Source organism: Heterodontus francisci, chromosome 1 (assembly GCF_036365525.1).
Source record: "Heterodontus francisci isolate sHetFra1 chromosome 1, sHetFra1.hap1, whole genome shotgun sequence".
Lineage (NCBI taxonomy): Eukaryota > Metazoa > Chordata > Chondrichthyes > Heterodontiformes > Heterodontidae > Heterodontus > Heterodontus francisci.
The window spans coordinates 162356047-162382984 of record NC_090371.1 but is presented as its reverse complement, the minus strand read 5'-3'; the positions used below and the strand labels follow the sequence as shown (position 1 = coordinate 162382984).

Sequence of the window (26938 nt, the reverse complement as noted above, 5' to 3'; positions counted from 1 at the left end):
CTTTTATGTGGTACTTTGTCAAAGGCTTTCTTAATATCCATATTTTTACGACCCAGTGAGAAAGGGGTCTAGGGTTCCCTCTCAGCCTTCACCTGGTCCTACCATAACAGGGTTTAATTTTTAAACACTTTTTTTTTAGTTCCCTCTTAGTGAGTCATTGTTCACTAACGTCCAAATTTCAGGCAAAGAAACGAACCAAACATGTTTTCTTTCTTTTAAAGAACAAATATTGAACTTTCATAAACTTAAACTCTAATTTGGTTAACGTCTACGGATACGCTAGCATGATAACACACATGCAGATAGAGACAAAAAAGAGTAGAAGAAATAAAGTGGAACAGTTTGAGGCAATATCTGAAGGTGGTTTTGGTCACTGTTTGAGCTCACTATAGAGTCCTTGATTGTAGGTAGGTCTTGCTTTTCGTTGGGGCCCAGTATTCTTCTTAAACCTTCTTCAGTGTAGGAGACTTTTCTTTCTTGCAGTTCATGTGTGCTCAGTGGATTTGGAGGGCCATGAGAAAAAGATGGGTGCAGACAGGAGAGGCTGTGGTGAGCCATCCAGGTGAAGTCTTTTCAGTCCAGGAGCAAACAGACACTCTGAGTTCAAACTGTTTGTACAATTCAGAAAAATTCAGGTTGCCAAGCAGGTTAGTCATGTGACTAGCTGATCTGACCACGTCTGTTTGTGGATTCTCTGGTCTTAGCCGACCCTGGAATGTCTCTTCTTACATAGAATACCTGGTGCTCAAAGTCCATTCTGGGTTAAATTGGAACAGGGAATCACCCCTTTGTCCTTCCAAACACTGGTTATTAGTATGCAAAAAGTGTTTTTCCAGCCAAGGGCCTGGTGATTTTTTTAAACAAGTCCTTTCTTCACTTCAGCAACAGTTTGAAATTTAAAGTCCATATGGTGAAATTAATATGCCTCATTCTTGGCAGGTGGGGTGACAATATAGACAACATCCATTTCTCTCCTTTCCTCAATTCTGTTACTTCATCAAAAAATTCAATTAGATTAGTCTAGCACAATCTACTTTTTACAAATCAGTGCTGGCTCTCCTCAATTAACACAAACCTCTCCAAGTGCCTGGTGATTTGTTCCCCGATTATTGTTTCTAAAACCTTACCCACTACTGGTGTTAAACTGACTGGCCTGTGGTTACTAGGAATGTCCTTACTTTCTTGAATAAGGATGTCACATTTGCCACTTTCCAATCCTCTGGCACATCTCCCATATCTAGGGAAAATTGCAAGATTATGGTAAGCCCTTCAGCTATCTCCACTCCCACTTCCTTTAGCAACCTGGGATGCAAGCCATCCAGACCAGGTGACTTATCCACTCTAAGCTTAGCCAACCTTTCCAGTACATCCTGCCTATCAATGTTCACCTCATCCATTACCTCTACCATTTCCACTTCTACTGATATTTTGTCAGCATCCTCTTCCCTAGTAAACACCAATGCAAAGTACTCATTAAGTATTCTAGCCCTATCCTGCACTTCTAAGCATACATCACTCACCCTTTCTGTCCCAAATAGGCCCCACCCCACCTCTTACTACACACTTACTATTTATATGCCAGTAGAAGACTTTTGGTTCCCTTTTATGTTAACCTCCATTCTATTTTCATATTCTCTCTTTGCCAGTCATATTTTCCTCTTCACTTCCCCTCTCAACTTATTATTGGGGTGGTAATTGACCCGATTGGATTTGTCCTTTTTTTTTTTGGACAGGGCAATTTTCCACATTGTCGGGAAAATGCCAATATTGTAGCTGTACTGGCTACAGGTGCAGCTAATTCGGGAGCACAAATCTTCAGCACTACAGCCAGAATGTTGTCAGGGCCCATCGCCTTTACTGTATCCAGTGCTCTCAGCCATTTCTTGATATCATGTGGAGTGAATCAAATTGGCTGAAGACTGACTTCTGTGATGATGGGCATTTCAAAAGTAGGCCAAGATGGATCTCACTGAAGATGGTTGCAAAGTTTCAGCCTTTCTTTTGTCCTGATGTTCTGGACTCCACCATCAGTGAGGAAGGGGATGTTTATAAAGCCTTCACCTCCCATTTGTTGTTTAATTGTCCACCACCATTCACAACTTGATGAGGCAGGACTTCAGAACTTTGATCTGATCCATTAATTGGGCGGCACGGTGGCGCAGTGGTTAGCACTGCAGCCTCACAGCTCCAGCGACCCGGGTTCAATTCTGGGTACTGCCTGTGTGGAGTTTGCAAGTTCTCCCTGTGTCTGCGTGGGTTTCCTCTGGGTGCTCTGGTTTCCTCCCACATGCCAAAAGACTTGCAGGTTGATAGGTAAATTGGCCATTATAAATTGCCCCTAGTATAGGTAGGTGGTAGGGAAATATAGGGACAGGTGGGGATGTGGTAGGAATATGGAATTAGTGTAGGATTAGTATAAATGGGTGGTTGATGGTCGGCACAGACTTGGTGGGCCGAAGGGCCTGTTTCAGTGCTGTATTTCTAACTAACTAATTATGAGTTTGCTTAACTCTGTTTATAGCATGCTGCTTCCATTGTTTAGCATCCATGAAGTCCTGTGTTGTGGTTTTACCAGATTGGTATCTCATTTTTAGGTATGTCTGGTGTTGCTCCTGGCATGCTCTCCTAAACTCCTCATTGAACCAGGTTTGATGCGCTGGCTGAATGGTAATGGTTGAGTGAGGGATAATTTGGGCCATGAAGTTACATATTTGGCCAAATACAATTCTGCTACTGCTGATTTCCCAGAATGCTTCATAGATGCCCGGTTTTGACCTGTTAGATCTGTTCTGAGTCTATTCCATTTAGCACAGTGGCAATGCTACACAACATGATAGAGGTTGTCCTCAGTGTGAAGATGCGACCTTGACTTCACAAGGACTGTGTGGTAGTCACTCCTACCAATACAGTAATGGATAATAAAAACAAGAAATGCTGGAACCACTCAGCAGGTCTGGCAGTAATGGATAGATGCATTTGTGACAGGTAGATTGGTGAGAATGTGGTCAAGTAGGTTTTTCCCTCATGTTGGTCTCTCACCACCTGCCGCAGCCCCAGTCTTACAGATATGTCCTTCAGGACTCAGCCAGCTTGGTCAGTAGTGGTGCTACTGAACTGCTCTTACTAATGGACATCGAAGTCTCCCACCCAGAGTACATTCTGTGCCCTTTCTGCCCTCAGTGCTTCTTCCAAGTGGTATTCAATATGGAGGAGTACTGATTCATCAGCTGAGGGAGGACAGTAGGTGGTAATCAGCAGGAAGTTTCCTTGCCCATGTTTGACCTGTGCCATGAGACTTTATAGGGTCTGGAGTCAATGTTGAAGACTCCCAGGGCCACTCCCTCCTGACTGTATACCACTGTGCCGCCACGTCTGGTCAATCTGTCCTGCCAATGGGAAAGACCATACCCAGGGATGGGACATTGGCTGTACAGAATAATTCTGTGAGTATGACCATTGCTTGACTAGTCTGTGGGACAGCTCTCCCAATTTTGGCACAAATCTCCAGATGTTAATGAGGAGGACTTTGCAGGCTGTATTGGGGCTGGCTATGTCTTTGTTATATGCAAATCCAACACATAGATGTAATGGGTTAGAATTTGCAGTCAGCGAAGAAGCAATGACGCTCACAATTGACCACAAAGAAAGCTTCCCACGAAGGTGTAGTGGCACTGTTTCACCCTTTCCTGCCTGCAGTTTAAACCTGGTGCCAAGTCAAGGAATCTCCAGGCATCCAGTAGCAGTGATGTCTTCAAGCAGAGTAAGGAGCCAATCACACTGAAGTATTCTTACAGGCAGAAAGCCAAGACTGGAATTTTACATAGTGGTGGTGGCCCCGCTCACCGGCTGAAAAGTTGGGGGCGAGCCCACCTCTGCCAAGCCTGGAAGCCATGCAGTAATTTTACGTGGCCCAGGCCCTTAATTGGCCTTGGTTAAGACTTCTGCCCCTCTGAGACAGGAGGTTCCGCCTCCAAGAGCTGCCGGCCAATCAGAGGACCGGCAGCTCCTCAGTCCCTGAAGTGATGGCTACTGCTGACACTGTACTCGGCGAGAGGACAACATGGATTTCGCCCTCGGAACAGGTGAGTGGAGTTTGAGCCTCGCTGAGGGCAATTGGCTGGGTCCCGGCAAGGCGGGGGGGGGTCGATTAAGAGGTGGGGGGTAGGTGTTCCAGCAGGGGAATATTGTGCCGGAGGTGGGGGAGACCCTCCAAGGGGCACAGGGTGCCCAATCAGGAGGGCATCACCCAGCCTGCAAGGAGGCTGCCAAGTTTTACTGGGCAGCCTCCTCAGCTGATGAAGTGCCCATCCACACTGGGAATATACCAACAGTGGTGGGAGGAGGCCCTTAAGTGGCAATTAATGGCCACTTAAGGGCCTCAATTTGGCTGGGTGAGTGGGCCATTTGCCACCTCCCCCATTGCTGGTAAAATGACAGCAGCGCAGGTGGGTGACAGAAACGACACCCCCTGCCTCCCACTTGATTTTACGCCCACCACCCTCTTCCACCACCCCACCCCCCCCCCCCACTGCCACCCCACTGCCTCAAGCCCACTCAAGGAGGGCGGCGGGGCAGGGGGGGGGGGGATATAAAATTCCGGCCCAGGAAGTTAAAAGCACCGGTTATCATTATTTTCAGATAGTGGAGCAAATGATTATCATTGAATTAAGATAGCAGTTAAAATAAAGGTAAGTAAAGTTTTTGAAAAATTAAAACATGTGAATTACTTTTACCATAATGGAGAAATTTGAAATAGATGTAAACAGCTTTTCAGGATCACTGAGGGTGTTTCGCAGTAATAATGAAGTTAGTGCCTGATAAAAACCCAGTTACTCCTCATTCAACAAGGTAACATTTTCAAGGGTTTTTACAGCGAGACTAACAGTGCAAAAGTGGAACTTTTCATCTGTTCACTGCTTTGATATTGCAGTTTGGGGGGGCCTCAACAGTGCACCCTCTGGAGAAACGTGGAATTATTGACAGCAACTTCTGCATTTCCATGTTAATCTGCACATGTGAAGACTCTCAAAGTTGCTATTAATTTCAGTGGAGTAATAACAGCAAACACTGTCAAGTTCGCTGTCATTACCACTGCAAAATTCAGGTCATAGGTTAACATTGAAGGTTTACGTCTATTCCTGTGAATTTCTTCAACCCTTGAGGCAAGATTTTGTAACCAGAAATTTAGAGAACAATTATTATTAATTCTACTTTTTTGACTATATTAAAAGGACCAAATCTGTGTCTACTTTAATAAAAATAGAAGTCATCTTATCTCTTCAAAATGCTGTTGAAGTATTTTTTTATTTGTGACGTTACTACTTCACTAATTGATCAATCTCTGGTACATTGGCATCGGTAGGCAACAGTGAGCACTATTTCATGTTATGTATATGCACGAACGATTCACATGAAAATGTATCATTATCATGTTATAATAAAGCATGCTGTATATTAATTGTTTTAATTATTTTATTATAGATCTCAAGATGTTTGCCTTACTTTGCCTGGCAGCGTTTGTATACTGTGTATCTGGCCAACCTCTTCCAAGCAAAGTCAAGGGAGATCGAAGATACACCAGTAATTTTTCCAAATTAATATGTAGTGTACCTGGCTTACCCGGACTACCAGGGCCACCTGGAACAAATGGACCCCCTGGGCCTCATGGACGCATCGGCCTTCCAGGCAGAGATGGAAGAGATGGCAGACAGGGTGAAAAGGGTGAGAAAGGGACATCAGGTACAGCATTTACAATTCCTTTTATGTTAGCTATCATAGCAATATAATGATCTTCCAAAATCAGCCATACTAGAAATTATGATAAATGACATTTGCAATATACCAATCACAGTGCAGTTATTTCACACCTAACAATGGCATGGGTCAATGGAAACCTGAAGGAATATCTGGTAAATTCTGCTGAAATATTTAATTAAATCTGAGAACAACTTTCACACATTGAATGATTTTTCCCATGAATAAAACATATACAAAGACAGTCAATTTTTATAATATAATGGATTAAAATAAGCAGTAAGTTGATCTCGTAAATGATAGTTTCAATCAGTGAAATCATTAAATGCATTGAAACAAACCTGAACTTATTTTGTGTCAGTCAGCCAGTATTTCATTCATCTTAATGCCATTGCTATTTTATGACATTAACAGATATTTTTCAAGTGTACATTAAAGACAACCAGCAGTAACTCACCACCACCTCTCTTGGTCCCTCATTTGCTTCTCTAACGTTAGACTACTTGACCAACATCTGGGTGAGGGGGTGAATGTTAACCCTACCTACCTGGATAAAAGTGGGCAGATGGCAGTTAAGATGCTCTGGATTATTACCTGCTAGAAATACCTCACCATTTCCCATTTTAGCTGATGTTTCTGAACAGGCAGTTAAGCTGTCTGCTAAAAGCCAGCAAGGTCCTAATTCACATATTAATCAAGACAATGACATCATCGATCCCTGACTGTGATTTTAACTTTGGCCTGAGTGAGGAAACCTCTGCATCTTTCCCACCAAAGGAAGGTCAGTGTGAAGAGGATCAACAAGCTGAAGAAACCCTTCCGGTAAGATTTGAATTTCCTCTGTGGGGTCAGGAGGAGCAGGCAATAAAAGGAAGATTTAGGCCTCCCCTACACCGAACTATTCCTCCCCTTCCCCACCGAAAAGCCCTCACAGCCCCCTTCCCCACACTTTTCTAAGTGCTGTCTAAAGGAACATGCAAAAAGTAGCCTTGTAGCATATTAATGAAACCTAGTGGTTACAATCAGCATTGTCTTAAACTGTTGCAGGTGAGTGGGAAACTAAGAGAAACTACTGGTTTCCTGCTTGATTAGTTATAATTTCATCCCCTCAACATTGAGGACATCGAAACTATCGTCTTCAACCTCTGTAACGGACTGACCTTCCTTGTCACTGACTCCATTCCTCCTCCTTTGCCACTGTTTCAGACTGAGCCAAACCATTCACAGCATCAGTATTCTGTTTGACCCTGAGGTGAGTGCCAAACCCCATCATCTTTCCACCATACAAACCACTTACTTCCACATTTACAACCTTGTGCACCTCCAACCCTATCTCAGCCCCTTTTTGCTGTTGAAATTCTTGACAATCCCTTCATCATATTCAGACTCAACTTCTTCAGTGTTTCCTTGTTGAAATCCTACTTTTCATCTTTCATCAGCTCCAACCTATTGCAGGTGAAAAGCCACAATTGGCATAATTTCCCACAATACTTCCTCATTTATCCTCCTTCACCAATGCATTAAATTTTAATGGAATTTTCCATGGCCGCAACCAATGAGTTGTATCAAATTGCCTATTTAGTAACCCCAGCTCTCCAGTTTTATGGAGTCAGGCCTAATTTCCAGTGAACTTTGGGCTAACATCCTTGGATGTTATTCTTATTGTATATTGGTTTATACAGATCAAAAATTAATTGACTTTATAATTATGATCAATCTGCCTCTCTGCCTGATGTTTTCCCTGTGTCACTCTCTGTCCCTCTCCCTGGTGTTTGCTCTCTGTCACTCTGTCCCTCTCCCTGGTGTTTGCTCTGTGTCACTCTGTCCCTCTCCTGGGTTTATGCCCTGTATCACTCTCTGTCCCTTTCCCGGGTGTTCGCTCTCTGTCACTCTGTCCCTCTCCTGGGTTTTTGCCCTGTATCACTCTCTGTCCCTTTCCCGGGTGTTCGCTCTCTGTCACTCTGTCCCTCTCCTGGGTTTTTGCCCTGTATCACTCTCTGTCCCTTTCCCGGGTGTTCGCTCTAGAACATAGAACATTACATAGAACATTACAGCGCAGTACAGGCCCTTCAGCCCTCGATGTTGCGCTGACCTGTGAAACCATCTGACCTACACTATTCCATTTTCATCCATATGTCTATCCAATGACCACTTAAATGCCCTTAAAGTTGGCGAGTCTACTACTGTTGCAGGCAGGGCGTTCCACGCCCCTACTACTCTCTGTGTAAAGAAACTACCTCTGACATCTGTCCTATATCTATCACCCCTCAACTTAAAGCTATGTCCCCTCGTGTTTGCCATCACCATCCGAGGAAAAAGGCTCTCACTATCCACCCTGTCCAACCCTCTGATTATCTTATATGGCTCTATTAAGTCACCTCTTCTCCTCCTTCTCTCTAACGAAAACAACCTCAAGTGCCTCAGCCTTTCCTCGTAAGACCTTCCCTCCATACCAGGCAACATCCTAGTAAATCTCCTCTGCACCTTTTCCAAAGCTTCCACATCCTTCCTATAATGCGGTGACCAGAACTGCACGCAATACTCCAGGTGCGGCCGCACCAGAGTTCTGTACAGCTGCAACATGACCTCGTGGCTCCTAAACTCGATCCCCCTACTAATAAAAGCTAACACACCATATGCCTTCTTAACAGCTCTATTAACCTGGGTGGCAACTTTCAGGGATTTATGTACCTGGACAGCAAGATCTCTCTGCTCATCTACACTACCAAGAATCTTCCCATTAGCCCAGTATTCTGCAATCCTGTTACTCCTTCCGAAGTGAATCACCTCACACTTTTCCGCATTAAACTCCATTTGCCATCTCTCAGCCCAGCTCTGCAGCCTATCTATGTCCCTCTGTAACCTACAACATCCTTCGGCACTATCCACAACTCCACCGACCTTCGTGTCATCCGCAAATTTACTAACCCACCCTTCTACACCCTCATCCAGGTCATTTATAAAAATGACAAACAGCAGTGGCCCCAAAACAGATCCTTGCGGTACACCACTAGAAACTATACTCCAGGATGAACATTTACCATCAACCACCACCCTCTGTCTTCTTTCAGCTAGCCAATTTCTGACCCAAAGCACTAATTCACCTTCAATCCCATACTTCTGTATTTTCTGCAATAGCCTACCGTGGGGAACTTTATCAAACGCCTTACTGAAATCCATATAGACCACATCCACGGCTTTACCCTCATCCACCTGTTTGGTCACCTTGTCAAAAAACTCAATAAGGTTTGTGAGGCACGACCTACCCTTCACAAAACCATGCTGACTATCTCTAATGAACTTATTCTTTACAAGATGATTATAAATCCTATCTCTTATAACCTTTTCCAGCATTTTACCCACAACCGAAGTAAGGCTCACAGGTCTATAATTACCAGGGCTGTCTCTACTCCCCTTCTTGAACAAGGGGACAACATTTGCTATCCTCCAGTCTTCCGGCACTATTCCTGTCGACAATGACGACATAAAAATCAAGGACAAAGGCTCTGCAATCTCCTCCCTGGCTTCCCAGAGAATCCTAGGATAAATCCCATCTGGCCCAGGGGACTTATCTATTTTCACACTTTCCAAAATTGCTAACACCTCCTCCTTGTGAACCTCAATCCCATCTAGCCTAGTAGCCTGAATCTCAGTATTCTCCTCGACAACATTTTCTTTCTCCACTGTAAATACTGACGAAAAATATTCATTTAACACTTCACCTATCTCCTCCGATTCCACACACAACTTCCCACTACTATCCTTGATTGGCCCTAACCTATTTCTAGTCATTCTTTTATTCCTGATATACCTATAGAAAGCCTCAGGGTTTTCTTTGATCCTATCCGCCAATGACTTCTCATCTCCTCTCCTTGCTCTTCTTATCTCTCCCTTTAGATCCTTCCTGGCTAGCTTGTAACTCTCAAGCGCCCTAACTGAGCCTTCACGTCTCATCCTAACATAAGCCTTCTTCTTCCTCTTGACAAGCTCTTCAACTTCTTTAGTAAACCACGGCTCCCTCGCTCGACAACTTCCTCCCTGCCTGACAGGTACATACTTATCAAGGACACGCAGTAGCTGCTCCTTGAATAAGCTCCACATTTCGATTGTGCCCATCCCCTGCAGTTTCCTTCCCCATGCTACGCATCCTAAATCTTGCCTAATCGCATCATAATTTCCTTTCCCCCAGCTATAAGTCTTGCCCTGCTGTATATGCCTGTCCCTGCCCATCGCTAAGGTAAACCTAACTGAATTGTGATCACTATCACCAAAGTGCTCACCAACTTCTAAATCTAACACATGGCCGGGTTCATTACCCAGTACCAAATCCAATGTGGCATCGCCCCTGGTTGGCCTGTCTACATACTGTGTCAGAAAACCCTCTTGCACACACTGGACAAAAACAGACCCATCTAAAGTACTCGAACTATAGTATTTCCAGTCAATATTTGGAAAGTTAAAGTCCCCCATAACCACTACCCTGTTACTCTCGCTCCTGTCAAGAATCATCTTTGCTATCCTTTCCTCTACATCTCTGGAACTATTTGGAGGTCTATAGAAAACTCCCAACAGGGTGACCTCTCCTCTCCTTTTTCTAACCTCGGCCCAGACTACCTCAGTAGACGAGTCCTCAAACGTCCTTTCTGCAGCTGTAATACTTTCCTTGATTAACAATGCCACACCCCCCCCCCTCTTTTACCATCTTCTCTGTTCTTAGTGAAACATCTAAATCCCGGAACCCGCAACATCCATTCCTGTCCCTGCTCTACCCATGTCTCTGAAATGGCCACAACATCGAGATCCCAGGTACCAACCCATGCTGCAAGCTCACCCACCTTATTCCGGATGCTCCTGGCGTTGAAGTAGACACATTTTAAACCAAGCTCTTGCTTGCCAGTGCCCTCTTGTGTCCTTATAACCTTATCCCTGACCTCACTACTCTCAACATCCTGCACACTGGAACTACAATTTAGGTTCCCATCCCCCTGCTGAATTAGTTTAAACCCCCCCGAAGAGCACTAGCAGATCTCCCCCCCAGGATATTGGTACCCCTCTGGTTCAGGTGAAGACCATCCTGTTTGTAGAGGTCCCACCTACCCCAGAAAGAGCCCCAATTATCCAGGAAACCAAAACCCTCCCTCCTACACCATCCCTGCAGCCACGTGTTCAACTCCTCTCTCTCACTATTCCTCGCTTCGCTGGCACGTGGCACGGGCAACAACCCAGAGATAACAACTCTGTTTGTTCTCGCTCTAAGCTTCCACCCTAGCTCCCTGAATTTCTGCCTTAAATCCCCATCTGTCTTCCTACCTATGTCGTTGGTGCCTATGTATACCACGACTTGGGGCTGCTCCCCCTCCCCCTTGAGGATCCCAAAAACACGATCCGAGACATCACGTACCCTGGCACCTGGGAGGCAACACACCAACCGTGAGTCTCTCTCGTTCCCACAAAACCTCTTATCTGTTCCCCTAACTATGGAGTCCCCAATGACTAATGCTCTGCTCCTCTTACCCCTTCCCTTCTGAGCAACAGGGACAGACTCTGCGCCAGAGACCTGTATCCCATTGCCTACCCCTGGTAAGTCGTCTCCCCCAACAGTATCCAAAATGGTATACCTGTTGTTGAGGGAAACGGCCACAGGGGATCCCTGCACTGCCTGCTGGTTCCCTCTCCTTCCCCTGACGGTAACCCATCTACCTTCTTCTTTTACCTGAGGTGTGACTGCCTCCCGATAACTCCTCTCAATAATCCCCTCCGCCTCCCGAATGATCCGAAGTTCCTCCAGCTCCAGCTCCAGTTCCCTAACGCGGTCCTCGAGGAGCTGGAGCTGGGTGCACTTCCCGCAGATGCAGTCAGCAGGGACACCCTTGGCGACCCTTACCTCCCACATTCTGCAGGAGGAACATTCAACTGCCTTAACCGCTCTCTGTCACTCTGTCTCTCTTCCGGTGCTGCTTCTCAGCAGCATCATCATAAAGTTTATTTAATTGAAAAAAATACTGTGGATGCTGGAAACCTGAAATAAAAATGGAAAGTGCTGGAAATATCGGCAGGTCTGGCTGCATCTGTGGAGAGAGAAGCAGAGTTAACGTTTCAGGTCGGTGACCTTTCATCAGAATTTTTTTTTTAATTTAAATAAATCCCCTTCCCAATTTTTTCTCAATGTGTGATTTGTATTTAATTATTTCATTTCCCTTTAACATAAATGCCCCTAATTTGTACTTTTTTATTCAACTTACTGTGAAAATATCTCAGCCTGCAACCAATCTGCAGTATCAATGCAAAACAGACCGATTTCTCAACTATGAAAATATGCTCAGCAAAATGGTCTTTTGGGTGATCTGGGTAAGTGTGGGACGAACATTGCGTGAGGACACATTTGGCTGCTCCCTGCCACCCACTACCTCCCATCCCTTCTGGCATTTCTCACCAAAGTTAGGAACAGGAATATGCTGTTCATTCCCTCCAACCTCTACTACCATTCAATTAGTTCGTGGCTGATCTGTATCCTAATCCCCACTTTTTTTATTTGTTCAGGGGATGTGGGCGTCGCTGACATGGCCAGCGTTTATTGCTCATCCCTAATTGCCCTTGGGAAGGTGGTGGTGAGCTGCCTCTTGAGCCGCTGCAGTCCTTGGGGTGCAGGTACATTAACAGTACTGTTCGGAAGAGAGTTCCAGGATTTTGATCCAGTGCCTTCATTTCATATCCCTAAATACCCTTGACTAACAAAAATATATCAACTCAGTTTTGACATTTTCAATTAACCTCAACATCTTTTTGAGGGAGAGAGTTGCAGATTTCCACCACCCTTTCTGTGAAGAAGTGCTTTCTGACAGTTTTGCTGAATGACCTAGCTGTAATTTTAAGGTTATTCCCCCTTGTTCTGGATCCCTTCCCCCACCCCCACACCCCACCAGATAAATAGTTTTTCTCGATCTAATCCATTAAATTCCTTAAAGAATTAAACATCTCAGTTAGATCATCCCTTTACCTTCTGTACTCGAGGAAGTAGTCTTGTCCATGCAAACTGTCTTCAGAATTTAACACTTTTAACCCTAATATCATTCTGGTTGGTGAACCTGTGCTGTATCTCTGCAAGGGGAATGTATCTTTCCTGAGGTGTGGTGCCCAGAACTAAATGCAGTACTCCTTATGTGGTCTAACCAGAGCACTGTACAGCTGTAGTATAAGTTCCACCCCTTTGCAATCCAGCTCCAGATATGCAATCTGTCTCACTTTGTTTGTACAAAATTCTTGCCCACAATATCTCTGTCTCTTGAAAGATCATATCAAGACAAGCCATATCAGCACTTACACCCTTCTTTAATTAATATACTGTGGAGTGGTTTTTGACTCCAGACCTTCCAGATGCTGGAATCAGTCAGAGGTTCTGTGAGGGAATTCCACAAACTGCAGACAGCTTTGTGCAGCTGGTGATAAACATCATAGTGCAGATGAATAAGTATGTTAAAGGTTGAGCATGTTTTTTTTAAGTTGAAAGCTGAATTAAAGTCAACACATAAAACTTTACAAGCAAAAAAAACACCAAAGTTTCATTTAATTCACTAATACTGAGTAACATTAAATAGGGCTGTTCAAATTTGTCCCATTTGTTTCTACTCACATTCAGACCAATAGACATCACTCAATCCAACACCAAATTATAAAAATTACCAGAACACTGATAAAAAATGTATTTGCTGATTATGCATCCTCATGTTATCTTTTTAAATATAAAAATAGGCATAGGTTTCTGGTCACATTTCACTAGGTTTCCTGTGGAGCTAGGGCAGATGCAGTTGGAAATATATTTGGGGACACATTCTACTACATTTATGTTGCTTCCCTTTTCTGAAAGGCAGTGCTGAGAGTGTACAATGTGCCCACTCACATGCTGAATGAGTGACTACTTCATTTATTTTTATTATAGTCTGTGACATAGGCTTTGCTATTGGGGGACATCACTGCTGGGGCAGGACATCTGTCTGTCACAGAGATGCTACCCTTACCCCAGGCAACTTTGCAGTTCCAGGGCTATTTGCTTGCCAGAGGTGGGCTCCCCAAACTACACTGTTTCAGACAGGAACATGCTGCAGGGGGAGGAGGAAAGCAAATACATTTTTTATCAGTGTTTTACCCACTGTGGGGGCATGTGCATGGCTATGCACTGAGAGTATTTGCACAGGCCCCTCCACAATACCAAGGACTCTTCTGCCAATCTTTGAATGCACAAGTGAGTAGAGTTCAGACCAGAAGGAGTGAAGGCCACTTCTAGGCCCTCTACCTCCACTGAGGAATGTTCTGAACCAATATTTATCACTCAGCCAACAGCTCTGAAAAAAAATCTCTGATCATTTCTCATATAGCTGTTCATGGCACCTTGCCATGTACAAATTGGCTGTTGTATTTGCCTATAAAACAACAGTGACAAAATTTAGAAGTAATTAATTGATGAAAAGCACCTTAACGTCCTGAGGATGTAAAGGTGAAGATGCATAGGCGGAATTTAACGAGGCCATCAAGAGTGGGTTGGGAGGTAGGATGTGCCAGAGAATCTGGAGGGAAGGCGCTGGAGTGGAACCCTGGCGGCATGACATTAGGTCCACATTCTACCAGCAGGGGGAAATCTCCATGGTGGCATTGCCACTGCACCATGGTGGTAAGGTAATAGAGCTCATTAACAAGGTAACTTACTCTCATTTACATGCTGTTGATTGCGATTCAGTGCACGGTTTGGAATTCAATGTGTGGCGCACGAGGATCATGGGCCATCCGATCCCCGATCGCTTAAAGGAGGCAACACTGAGGCGAGGCCTTAGGTTTGCCTGTGGAAGTCAGCCATATTATAGTTGCCTGCATTCGTCTTTCAAATTAACTGGAAGAGAGGGAAGAGGAGGCTATTGTCGGACTGGGGCAACAGGCCTCTGAGAGGGGCTAGTACTCAGCTGCTGGTCTCACAGGAACAGTGGGAGCAGATTGTGGTGGTGGCTTCTCACCAAGGCAGGTATAGGGTCATTGCCGCTGGATCAAAGGGGAGTGACAAGGGCAGGGTCCCAGGGGAGGCTGACTTTAAGGGCAGCGCACGAGAAAGGGAGAAAGGGAGAGACCAACGCCATGGGACTCATACACCCAATCTTTCCCCCATGTGGAGGAACGGCCCAGGGAGAAGGAAAACCAGGCTTTGGAGGCACCACTACAGCAGTAGCAGGAGCGGTAGAGGACTAGCCTCTGGCTGGGAAAGCCACAGAAGGAGGCAAAGTGGACTGGCAGCATACAGCCGCACAAAGCAGGGCCAAACCACAGCCAAGAGTGTACCGGACTCATCTAAACTACCTTCAGATGTCAGAATGACAGTGTCAATGAAGACTGCAGCAGACAAGGGAGGTCGTTACTGATTTGTGCGCCATGCTGCAGGAAGAGCTACAACCTGTGGGCCTGGGTGGACTCCCAATGCCCGTAGCCATGAAGATAACAGTTGCACTGATTTTTTACGCATCTGGTTCTTTCCAGGGATTCCCAGGGGACATGTGGGGTCTCCCTGGCAGCAGCTGCATCAAGGAGGTGACCTGTTTAAGAGGGCCGGAAACTATGTGCACTACAAACCAGCCCTGCCAGCCAGGCAGAGAGGTCCATTGGCTTCAGGGTTATCATTGGATTCCCCCAGATGCAAGGTGTCATCGATTGCACTAATGTGGCCATCGCGGCTCCCTGGGAGCAGTCAGCAGCCTTCAAAAACAAGAAGTGATACCATTCCATTAATGTTTAACTAGTCTACGACCACCAAAAGCGCATCCTGCAGGTGCGTGCCCCGTTCCCTGGGAGCAGTCACGACTCATACATACTCGGTGTGCAGGTGCCACAGCTGTTCCAGCCTCTGGCGCGCCTTCAGGTTTGGATCCTCGGGGATAAAGGCTACCCGCTGAAGACATGGTTACTGATGCCGGTGAGGAACCCTTGCTCCGCAGCTGAAGAACATTACAATCCTTGCCACAGGTCGACCTGAACAATGATCGAGCAGGTCAGTGGCCTCTTAAAGTTAAGATTCCGTTGCCTGGACCGATCTGGTGGAGCGCTGCTGTATGCCCCAGGAGGGTTTCTCATATCATCATCACAACCTAGCAGTGCAGAGGGGGGAGGCATTGCATCAGGAGGACATTCCTTATCTGACAAGGAGGATGTGGAGGAGGGGGTAGAGAAGGAAGGACAGGATTATGAGCCCCTTGTTACGGAGGCAAAGGGCATTGAGAGACCTGCAAGGGAGGTTTGGGACAACCTTAATCACACCTGCTTCCTGCAAACACAATGCCCTTTCAATGCCTGTCTAATAAAAATTCATCCCCACTTTAGCTGGATATCGCCTCCCTCAAATCGTACTCTATCGCCTAGCACCCAGCTTCACCACGCACACTGGAACATCTGAGGAGATGACCAACCTCGGCCTACCCCTACACTGGGAGCACACTGAGGGTGCCAGGGTGTAGGTGACATCTGACAAGGCAGCAATAAATCAAGAAACAATCCACATCAGTGACTGTGACATAGTTTATTTATAATAAATGTATCAACTCTTAACATGTGCCTAGTTTAAACACCTGTGAACCCCTGGTGTGTCTAGATGTTCTTCTTAATGTGCCTACAAGTGCTTCTATGAGAAGCGACCGCTGTGCTTATGGTTGGAGTAGAGGCAGTCTGCTAGTTGGATTGCCCCAGGGCCTGGGATTATTTTGGCAGTTGTCCTCTGGCTGCCTGAGGCCTGAAGGACCCCGGCATGCTGAATGGCTCCAGCAGAGGTGCAGGACCCCACTCTGTTGGTGTGGCTACTGGAGGCACTGGGGTCACTGGCAGAGGGGCTGAGGAGCCACTGGCCACACTTGAAGTGTCATGAGAGGAGCCCCCAGGTGCAAAAGGCAGCTACTTCTCCTCCCTTGCAAGGCATGCGAGCACCTGCCCGCTTACCTGAAATGGACGTGCACCTGGAGGAGACTCCAGGCAGCTTGTCCCCCTCTCACCTTGTCACTGTTGTGTTGAGCTCATGGACAAGGCAATGGTATGTAGGTCTGCGCACATCTCCAGCATCCACTGACTGGTCTGCTGGATCTGGCTCTTCATTAGGGTAGCCAACCTCTCAGTGGAGGAAGCCATGTGTGCACATGGCTGACACATGGCAGCACTCATGGCCTGTATGGACGCCCTTGTATGGCCTCTGGCAGCTCTGCTAGAAGTTCCTTTAACTCTCACTGTAATTCCAGCCTGAGGCTAAGCATGGGCCTGGCCTCCCACAGTCCTCTGTCAGTGGTCTCAGATATCACAGCCTCCGTCAGCTGCTCGGGTGCATCTGTGATGTGCTCACTAGCTTGTGACCATGATTCTAATCATAAGCGCTTACCCAGCGACGTGAGAATATCTGTGCTGGTGGAGGGTGTACAGGAATGATGTAATTCTCCACCTTCAGAGAGTCTCACCTCCTTCTCAGAGATGGACTGCAGGTCCCGATTTCAGCAGCTGCCTATCCTTCTTGTGTGCGGAGACCTGCATGAGAAAACACAAACAGTTAGGAGTTAAGGCTTCACATCTGCTCCTGCCATCCATGTCTACTGTGCCTGCCTCTTCACTCTCTTGGGCTGCCACTCCAGTTTTGCTATCCGTATCACCCAGCTGCCTTGTGCTCCAGACAGTTTGAGGGCCTCCGCTTCTGGCAGCATCAGTGCTCTGATGTCGGGAACTCCATCACCAGATAAGTCCCCAGGGCCTGATGGGATCGACCCTAGAATACTGAGGGAGGCAAGGGAAGAAATTTCTGGGGCCTTGACAGAAATCTTTGCATCCTCATTGGCTACAGGTGAGGTCCCAGAGGACTGGAGAATAGCCAATGTTGTTCCTTTGTTTAAGAAGGGTAGCAAGGATAATCCAGGAAATTATAGGCCGGTGAGCCTTACGTCAGTGGTAGGGAAACTACTAGAGAGGATTCTTCAGGACAGGATTTACTCCCATTTGGAAACAAACGAACTTATTAGCGAGAGACAGCATGGTTTTGTGAAGGGGAGGTCGTGTCTTACTAATTTGATTGAATTTTTTGAGGAAGTGACGAAGATGATTGATGAGGGAAGGGCGGTGGATGTTGTCAAAGGCTTTACTAAAGTCCATATAGACAAGGTCCCGCATGGCAGACTGGTACAAAAGGTGAAGTCACACGGGATCAGAGGTGAGCTGGCAAGATGGATACAGAACTGGCTCAGTCACAGAAGACAGAGGGTAACAGTGGATGGGTGTTTTACTGAATGGAGGGATGTGACTAGTGGTGTTCCGCAGGGATCAGTGCTGGGACCTTTGCTGTTTGTAGTATATATAAATGATTTGGAGGAAAATGTAGCTGGTCTAATTAGTAAGTTTGCGGACAACACAAAGGTTGGTGGAGTTGTGGATAATGATGAGGATTGTCGGGATACAGCAGGATATAGATCGGTTGGAGACTTGGGCGGACAAATGGCAGATGGAGTTTAATCCGGACAAATGTGAGGTAATGCATTTTGGAAGGTCTAATGCAGGTGGGAGGTATACAGTAAATGGCAGAACCCTTAGGAGTATTGACAGGCAGAGAGATCTGGGCGTACAGGTCCACAGGTCACTGAAAGTGGCAACGCAGGTGGATAAGGTAGTCAAGAAGGCATTTGGCATGCTTGCCTTCATCGGTCGGGGCATAGAATATAAAAATTGGCAAGTCATGTTGCAGCTGTACAGAACCTTAGTTCGGCCACACTTAGACTATTGCGTGCAATTCTGGTCGCCACACTACCAGAAGGACGTGGAGGCTTTGGAGAGGGTACAGAGGAGGTTTACCAGGATGTTGCCTGGTCTGGAGGGCATTAGCTATGAGGAGAGGTTGGAAAAGCTCGGATTGTTTTCACTGGAATGCCAGAGGTGGAGGGGCGACATGATAGAGGCTTACAAAGTTATGAACGGCATGGACAGAGTGGATAGTCAGAAGCTTTTTCCCAGGGTGGAAGAGTCAGTTACTAGGGGACATAGGTTTAAGGTGCGAGGGGCAAAGTTTAGAGGGGATGTGCGAGGCAAGTTCTTTACACAGAGGGTGGTGAGTGCTTTGAACTTGCTGCCAGGGGAGGTGATGGAAGCAGATACGATAGCGACGTTTAAGAGACATCTTGACAAATATATGAATAGGAAGGAAATAGAGGGATATGGGCCCCGGAAGTGCAGAAGGTGTTAGTTTCGGCAGGCATCAAGATCGGCGCAGGCTTGGAGGGCCGAATGGCCTGTTCCTGTGCTGTACTGTTCTTTGTTCTTGTTCAGTCTTGGAAACCTCCTTACTGTTTCTCCTGCAGGCAGAAGGAAGGACACTGTGAGTTTCCACACAAAGACTAGCACAACACATATGCTGCTGACATCCCTTTGGCCCAGGCTGGAGGCTCCCGAATGCCTCCTCCATATGTCTGCTCTCAAGGGACGTGGAGGGGGTAAGCAAAGATGGACATGTGACTGTCATTGAGATATAATCATGCATCATAAGGAAGCTGGTGCTGCTGCTCTCCCTTGCCAGTGCCCAGTTAGTCAATGTGCAACGCACATTAAATTCGGCCCATAATTCGGCCTTTATACCTGTCACATTCCTAAATTCTGGGATGCTTTTAGATTATGAGCTGCTTTGAAGCTGTTGGCCAGCTTTTGCCAATTTCTCTTCCCGAGTAAGTGGCTCAGGAATTTCACGTATGAGACTTGCATTGGCAACTGCCCTGGAGCACAACACAACACAAGGATGCCTGGGCTGTCACCTTTTGCAAGTATGTAGATTCTCTGTGGGTTTGTAGATGCAACAAGTTCCACATGTCTTCAGGTTTGTGAACTGAATAAAATATATTTAATTGGGGACTGTATCCACCCCTAATTTCTAACTTTAATCATCACTAATGGGTTCTGAAACAATATTACATTTAAATATAATTTATTGGAACAGAATATTTTATACCATATTTGTCGGATAAACAGAAAGCAGAATGGCAAAACAATTATTTCACAATTGATTGCAAATATTGGGAGAATCAGTGTAACTTCCTTGTCAACCTAAAATTTCTTGGACTGAAGAAAGCATAAGCTGAAAAAAAGAAAGATTTTTATAGCATCTTTTATGACTTCAGGGTGTCCCAAGGTGCTTCACAGCCAATGAAGTACTTTTGAGGTATAGTCACTGTTGTAATATAAGAAATGCTAGAGCCAATTTGCACATAGCAAGTTCCCACAAAGAGCAATGTGACAATGACCATATAATCTGTTTTAGTGATGTTGATTGAGGGATAAATATTGGACAAGACACCAGGGACAATTCCACTGATCATCTTCAAAGTAGTGCCATGAGATCTTATACGTTCACCTAAGAGAAGAGATGGGGCTTTGGTTTAACAATTTAACATCTCATCCGACAGGCAGCACCTTCAACAGTGCAGTACTCCCTCAGTACTGCACTGGAGCGTCAGCCTAGATTTCTGTGTCGAAGTCTCTGGAGTGAAACTTGAACCCACAATCTTCTGTCCCAGTGGTGAGAGTGCCACCAACTGAGCCACATTTACATGGGGGAGGAGCAGGAATATGGGCTGGGTCTGAGTGCAGCCAGGATGCGAACTGAATCTTTAAATTACAGTTGTGGAGGGAGTTTCTAGGCTTCTCCAGGAAATTCGACTCTTCACACTATTAAAAGGCCTCAGTTGAGGCCTGGCATGAGTCCCACCTCAAACCTTGGAATTTCTGGACCGAATTGCTTATTTTTCCTGTCAAAATCTATCAAGGGGCTTAACAGCAGCTGCAACCTACTTCTTTGCAAATGTCCCCTCCGATGAAGATGTGGAATATGAGCCAGCTCTCCTCACCCCATATTTGTTCCCTCACTGCAGCATAGAATGTCACAAATGTTCCCAAGACATGCTCAATGTTCCTCATGCCCCATCACCCGGATGATGAAAGGGAAACACATGACAGTAGCCTGGCCAAAAGGTCACCATCTTTTTTTTCTCTCTGCCACTGTAGATAGGGAGATGCTGGTCTCCACTTGGCATATCTCCACAATACTGCAGCTTAGATTGGGAGCTGAGTGGAACACATCAATTGGCCTTTAACATTGTCCATTAGTTTTCATGTATGCACCACAGCTTTATTGCCCAGCAACTGGATTTACGAGTACATTAATTGAATACGTGCATTGTTGAACCATTTGTGACAATTATTGGTTGAATATTTCCTCATTTAGAGGGATATAAATTCTTTTAACTGGAGTCTAATTTATTGTAATTCCTAGTCAGTTTTTAGGAGTACGCAGTATCTAGGTTGTGAAATGCACAATTTCATATTTAACAGCGCAGCTTTTGAGTTTTTATACACTATTGGAATCGTTTCCGTAAGTCTGTGGAGGATAATCAGATACTGATTAATCCCTGCTGTTTGAGAGGTTTTCTTGTTATCCTTATTATGTTTCTGGTTCTGTTATGTTTAGTCTATTCTAAGTTGCTTTGATCACAGCTATTCCAAAAGCTATATAAATATTTAACGTATTCAAAAAATACAATTTTGAGAATAGATGCTTTGCAGACATCAGTACATAGGCCCAGTGGGAAGCTTACCTGCCAAGACTGGAGAAGCACATGTGCGGGCACGTCCTTTTCTTACACCAGGGCTATGCTATTGTATACATAGATGTGCAGTGCTGGCACAGTCCTGAATATAAGACACATGGAATACTTACAGGAGTGGCCAGCACTGAAAGATTATCTAGGATGGATATAAGATTTGTAGCAGCACTCCTGATGGTCAAGGGTTGCCTGGTGGTGCCTTAACTGCTAGACTATCATTATGAAGGCAGTGCTTCTCAAATAATTATGTACAGCTTCACACCTTACTGTGTACTTTGCCCAGAATGAAAATTTGACTAATCTGCCAATTCTGATTGCTACAGAATGTGTTGGTATACTTTATCTTATTTGGAAATCTGTGAAACCTACTGCAGCTACAACTAGAAATCCTATTGCACTGCTTAAAAGTGCAATTTTATACATTAAATTGCATATTTCTGAAAAAAAGAGACATGTTGTCGAAATTTTTTGTCTTGCACTCATCAGGACAGATGCAAGAATGTCAAATTTCAAAGGGAGCAACAATTTATACTGCATGAGAAAAGGGTGCTGATTGGTTGGCAAGTTGACTCTGGTCAATTTATTAATCATAATTGCAGAGAACCTTTCAAATTTCAGCAGACATCTGTACAGGTGTATCCTGTGCGGGGTATAGGTGATCGGGAGGCAGGCCTGCTACTCCTAGCTCTACAATAAGAAAAGTTAAAAAGCTTATCTGAAGGCTTCTTCTAAAGCCTTCAGTGGAAGGACTTCTGGTTAGGTTGCTGTAGAGGCTGAAAATATAGCAACACAAGCTCCAACTACTTTTTTACCAATTTTAGGAACACGTATTGAAGTGAGGCCTGTACTCATATCAAATGGCCACCATGGTCACCTAAAAAAGGCCCAGCCACATTAGCCTGGGGACACATGCAAATTAGTTTCGGGCCTTCCCAATAAATTTGTCATGCCCCTCACCCACCCCCCCCCCACCACCCCATTATAGTCTCATAAAATGGGTGCAATGGTGTTGAATTTAGACCCAACATCTCAGGCTCAGGCATGCATCTTAGGACACTGTGCATTAAAATGAATGGATGGAAAATCATGAGCAGGAGGTGCTCAATTTCACAAAATGCACACCTGACATGGACATGGACCAGAAGTGCTGAAGCAGAACATCTCCCTGTCACAACCAGTCAAATTCACCTGATTTTGAGAAGCATTTTGGTCTTAAGTGTAATCAGAGTATGTTACTGAGGGTGAAGGTGAGAAATCATTTTTGATTAGACTTCCTAACTGCAATGTGTGTCTATCAGTGGTGGAGATGGAACTCGATTGTAGAGTTGGCCACTTTAGCATGGTAGAAAATAATTTTTCTGTTCGTGCACATTTCGGTTATAAAATGTTTTGCCCACAAAGTTTGCTGGAAGTGTGAGCTGATAACAGTGTAGTGAGGACATCAGAACATTTGGGACTTTGGTAAACAACAGGACAAACAGTGGCTGATTCTTCATTCCTGGGTCGGCAACCCGATGTCTGGAACATTCTGGGTCATTATCCTGCACTACATCACTGTCAGTGATGCAACACAATTTTCGACGTGTCAGCCACCAATTGGCCTGAAGCTGAGTCCATTGCCCAATTAGGGGTGCGGGCAGGAGGCGGGAGCTAAGCACAGAGGGATCATTTAAAAGGCAAATGGCAGCTATGACTATCCTTGCCTTTGGAAATGGATGAGCAGGGGGGGCAGAGGGCCAGCGGTGGTTTGGGCAGCGATCCCTGGGCAGCCCCACTCTTTTCTGATGCTTCCCTTGAGACTCTGATTGAGGCTGTGGTGGACAGGAGAGCTGTACTCTTCCCCCCAGCAGGATGAAGAGCTCCAGCAAGCCAGACCAAGCAGGCATGGCGAAGGTGGCCATGGATGCCAGCAGCCTTACCTTTCCCTCAACAGACTCTCTCCTCACAAAATCAAGCCTCTCAGCTCTAGCGATGGCAACTCTGTGTGAGAAACTGATCTTAAATTTCCCCTTTTACACATTTAGTAGTAATGAGCACTAATGATATTTGTTAGTCAACCTTTCTTGCCCCGAAAGTGAACGATAAGTGTGAAGTCTCTCATTCCTTCAATTGGTGAATTGTTTTCGGAGATTTTAAAAATGTCAAATTTTAATTTCCTTTTCTTACTTTTCCTAAGCCCCTTTCTGTTAATCTAATCTTAATTACACATGTAGTAATGAGCACTAATGACTCCCTGCTGTGTTCCCAACATCCATGCTGAGACGTGTCCCAGCCCCTCTGTGTTCCCGTGCTTGCCATTTGAAAACTGCTAACTGTTGCTCCCAATACTCTTAACGAGCTCCACAATGAGCTCAACAAGCAGTTAACTGGAGACATGCAGGTTGCCAGCTCCCCCCTCCTGCCCTCCCTTTCAAAATCTAATCACGTCACTGAGGTGTCAGGAAACAGTGATGCCTTCTGAGTGCATGATTTTCCGGGCCCACCTGCACCTGAACTCGTCCCCCGAAGAGGTGATTTAAAATTCAACCCAGTGTATTTCCTTAATTAATGAGATTAAAGGATTGAGAAATAAACAGCAGAAGGACAGAGAATTATGGTTCATGAATTCAATGTCACATCAGGTACAGAAAGACAAATAAAGAGAGGGAAAGAAAGATTAGATTAAGAGAAAGGGGCTTAGGAAAAGTAAGAAAAGGAAATTAAAAATTTGACATTTTTAAAATCTCCGAAAACTATTCACCAACTGAAGGAATGAGAGACTTCACACTTCTGATCGTTCACTTTCGGGACAAGAAAGGTTGATTAACAAATATCATGTCGTTAAAAGGGTACTTAAGCTGTTAATTGCAAGACTTAATTTTCTGTTGTGAATTTAATGGGAAATTAAAGCGTAAATGCAGAAACTTCATGACGATAATGGTGTGTGTTATATGCAGGATACCATTTTCGTGAAGTTAAAGGTAGATTGGCACAAATTGGCTAGTATCATGCGGCGATTTGCAATTTAGGGGGTATCCTCGCCACAAGTTGCTGTTTGATTGTGTATTAATAATGGTGTGTATTGTTCAGATGCAATTACTTTTTCAGCAAAATCTAACCAAAGTACAAAGAGAGTGGCTATTTCCTTGAGGGTTCTCCTGATTGGCTAAAATAGCTTTGGCAGAAGATCAGCTGAACCTCACTTACAAAGTTACAGCAGCTGATTGGAAAAGGGAGAGGCACTGTGGAAATGCTCACTAAAAATATCCTATAATTGTGTACTAGTTGTCAGTCATGCACAGAACCCAGTGACATTCAAATTTTTACACCACTGGAATAGAAGGTAGAGAGGTTGTTACTTTGCACTTGGCACATGCTATTGGTTACCTGGATAGTAAGTGATGGTAACATTGAGTGATTAAAGATGGTTCATTTTCTGAAACTGACATCCTTCATCTTGCTATGTACAAAAGCTTATCAAGAAATATTAAAAAGTTTTAATGTTCAAACTTTGGAACTCAGTTGCATTAATAATGAAAATGAAATACTACATTTGCTATGCATCAGTAAAATAATACCCAATTGAAGGAAAAAATGTAAATTCAAATTTCAGAAATTATTGCACACAAGGAAAACTGGATAACGAAATATTGCACATGACTAATACTAGATAAGTGAGTTCTACCGGTCATCCTCATGAGTGAAATGCAAATTGTATAATATGGTTTGATGATTGCAAATTGTATTTATGTATGTTAGCTGAGAATGTATGATATCACTTGATAACATGCAGGAATGGATTTTGTTCCTGCCACATGTATAAATCTCAATACCAATGCACTATAGCTCAAAAGACCTCAGGTACTGTTTGCTGTTTTGATTCACTAAATAAATATTAATCGAGCAATTCACAGCATTGTGCAGCATTCCTTCAAATCCACCTGTTGGGATTCCAATAGGGTGTCACTGAAAGAAACAGCTCATTTGACATAGACTGAAACCAGAATCCTTTTCTTCAGGAAAATTAACCAAAAGTAGAATGTCATATGCACCGATAGTCCTTTATTGGCCCTATTATAACTCAGTGAGGTTGAGCTTTTTTAAAAAACATGAGCTGCATGACTATTATAAACATGCAGTAGATTTGGCCCCAAAAATTGTTTACCCTAAATCTTTCAGTATGATGACTGAACACCAGTGACAGGAGGTGAAAGCCATTTCGCTTGAACATAAGAAGGATTAAAGTAATAACAACAGGAAATGCTGGAACTTTTAATGCTAATTGTTTCTCTCTCCACAGATGCTGCCTGATCCCTGCTGAATATTTCCAACATTTTCTGTTTTAACTTCACATTTCAGATTCAAGGCTGAGATTGATAGATTTTTGGACTCAAAGAGAACTGAAGGATATGGGGATCAGATGGGAAAGTGGAGTTATGGCTGAAAATCAGCCATGATCTTATTGAATAGCGGTGCAGGCTTGAGGGGTCGAATGGCCCATTCCAGCTCCCATTTTTTATGTTCTTCTTATGTTCTTATTTCCAGCATCCCCAGTATTTGTTTTTTGTTTTAAGTTTTAAAGTAACCTCATGTTTACATCTGTACCAATAGAATTTGTTAAACAAGGGGCTAAACATTCAATAAGGCCCAATACAAGAGTGGGGATCGTGATGTGTGTTTAACCCGTGTCCATTGAAAATAATGCAGGCCGCATGCAAACTTCATGCTACCTGCTTATTCCATGATTATGGCATGCAGCCCAGTGCTAAGTTCATGCAAGGTTAGCACCAATTAAAGCTATCCTGTGTTTCTTAAAGCACCTCTGAAAGGGGAGATGCATTCTGGCTGCGGCAGCTCATTCAACTGGCTGGGAAACAGATTAGGAGGAGCAAGAAAGCTCACTAATGGCACACCAGGCCAGAGAGAGGGCTCCACATTTCCGGATGCTGTGCTGGAGGCCTTAGTGCAGAAGGTTGAAAAGAAGAGAGGGGTGATCTGTCCGCAGGGGGCAAGCTGGTCCTTGAGATAAACATTGCAAATGCAGTTGTACAGAAAGCCACGGATGTCAATGCCAGGATAATAGAAACAAAATACTGCGGATGCTGGAAATCTGAAATAAAAACAAGAAATGCTTTAACCACTCAGCAGGTCTGGCAGCATCTGTGGAAAGAGAAGCAGAGTTAACGTTTCGGGTCAGTGACCCTTCATCGGAACTGACAAATATTAGAAAAGTCACAAGTTATAAGCAAGTGAGGTGGGGGTGGGGCAAGAGATAACAAAGGAGGTCTAGATTGGACCAGGCCACATCGCTGACCAAAAGGTCATGGAGCAAAGGCAAACAATATGTTAATGGTGTGTTGAAAGACAAAGCATTAGTACAGATTAGGTGTTAATACACTGAATATTGAACAGCAGCAAGTGTAAACCTGAAAAAAATACAGTGGGTAAGCAAACTGAACAAACTAAGATGAAATGAAATAAATGCAAAAAAAAGATTGTAAAAAATGTAAAAAAGAATGTAAAAAAGAGGAAGAAAAAATAACTAAAAATGAAAGTAAAATGGGGGG

At 44.6% G+C, this 26938-nt stretch overlaps 1 protein-coding gene across 2 annotated transcripts in view; it reads left to right on the top strand.

Moving 5' to 3' along the window:
• LOC137347651 (complement C1q tumor necrosis factor-related protein 7) overlaps positions 1 to 26938 on the top strand; it is an 84258-nt gene that overhangs the window by 49676 nt on the left and 7644 nt on the right. For both annotated transcript variants that reach the window (XM_068012433.1, XM_068012339.1), the window contains exon 2: positions 5482 to 5739. In XM_068012433.1, the coding sequence (XP_067868534.1) occupies positions 5490 to 5739 (250 nt within the window). In that variant the 5' untranslated portion in view covers positions 5482 to 5489. The remainder of the gene's footprint in view (positions 1 to 5481; positions 5740 to 26938) is intronic.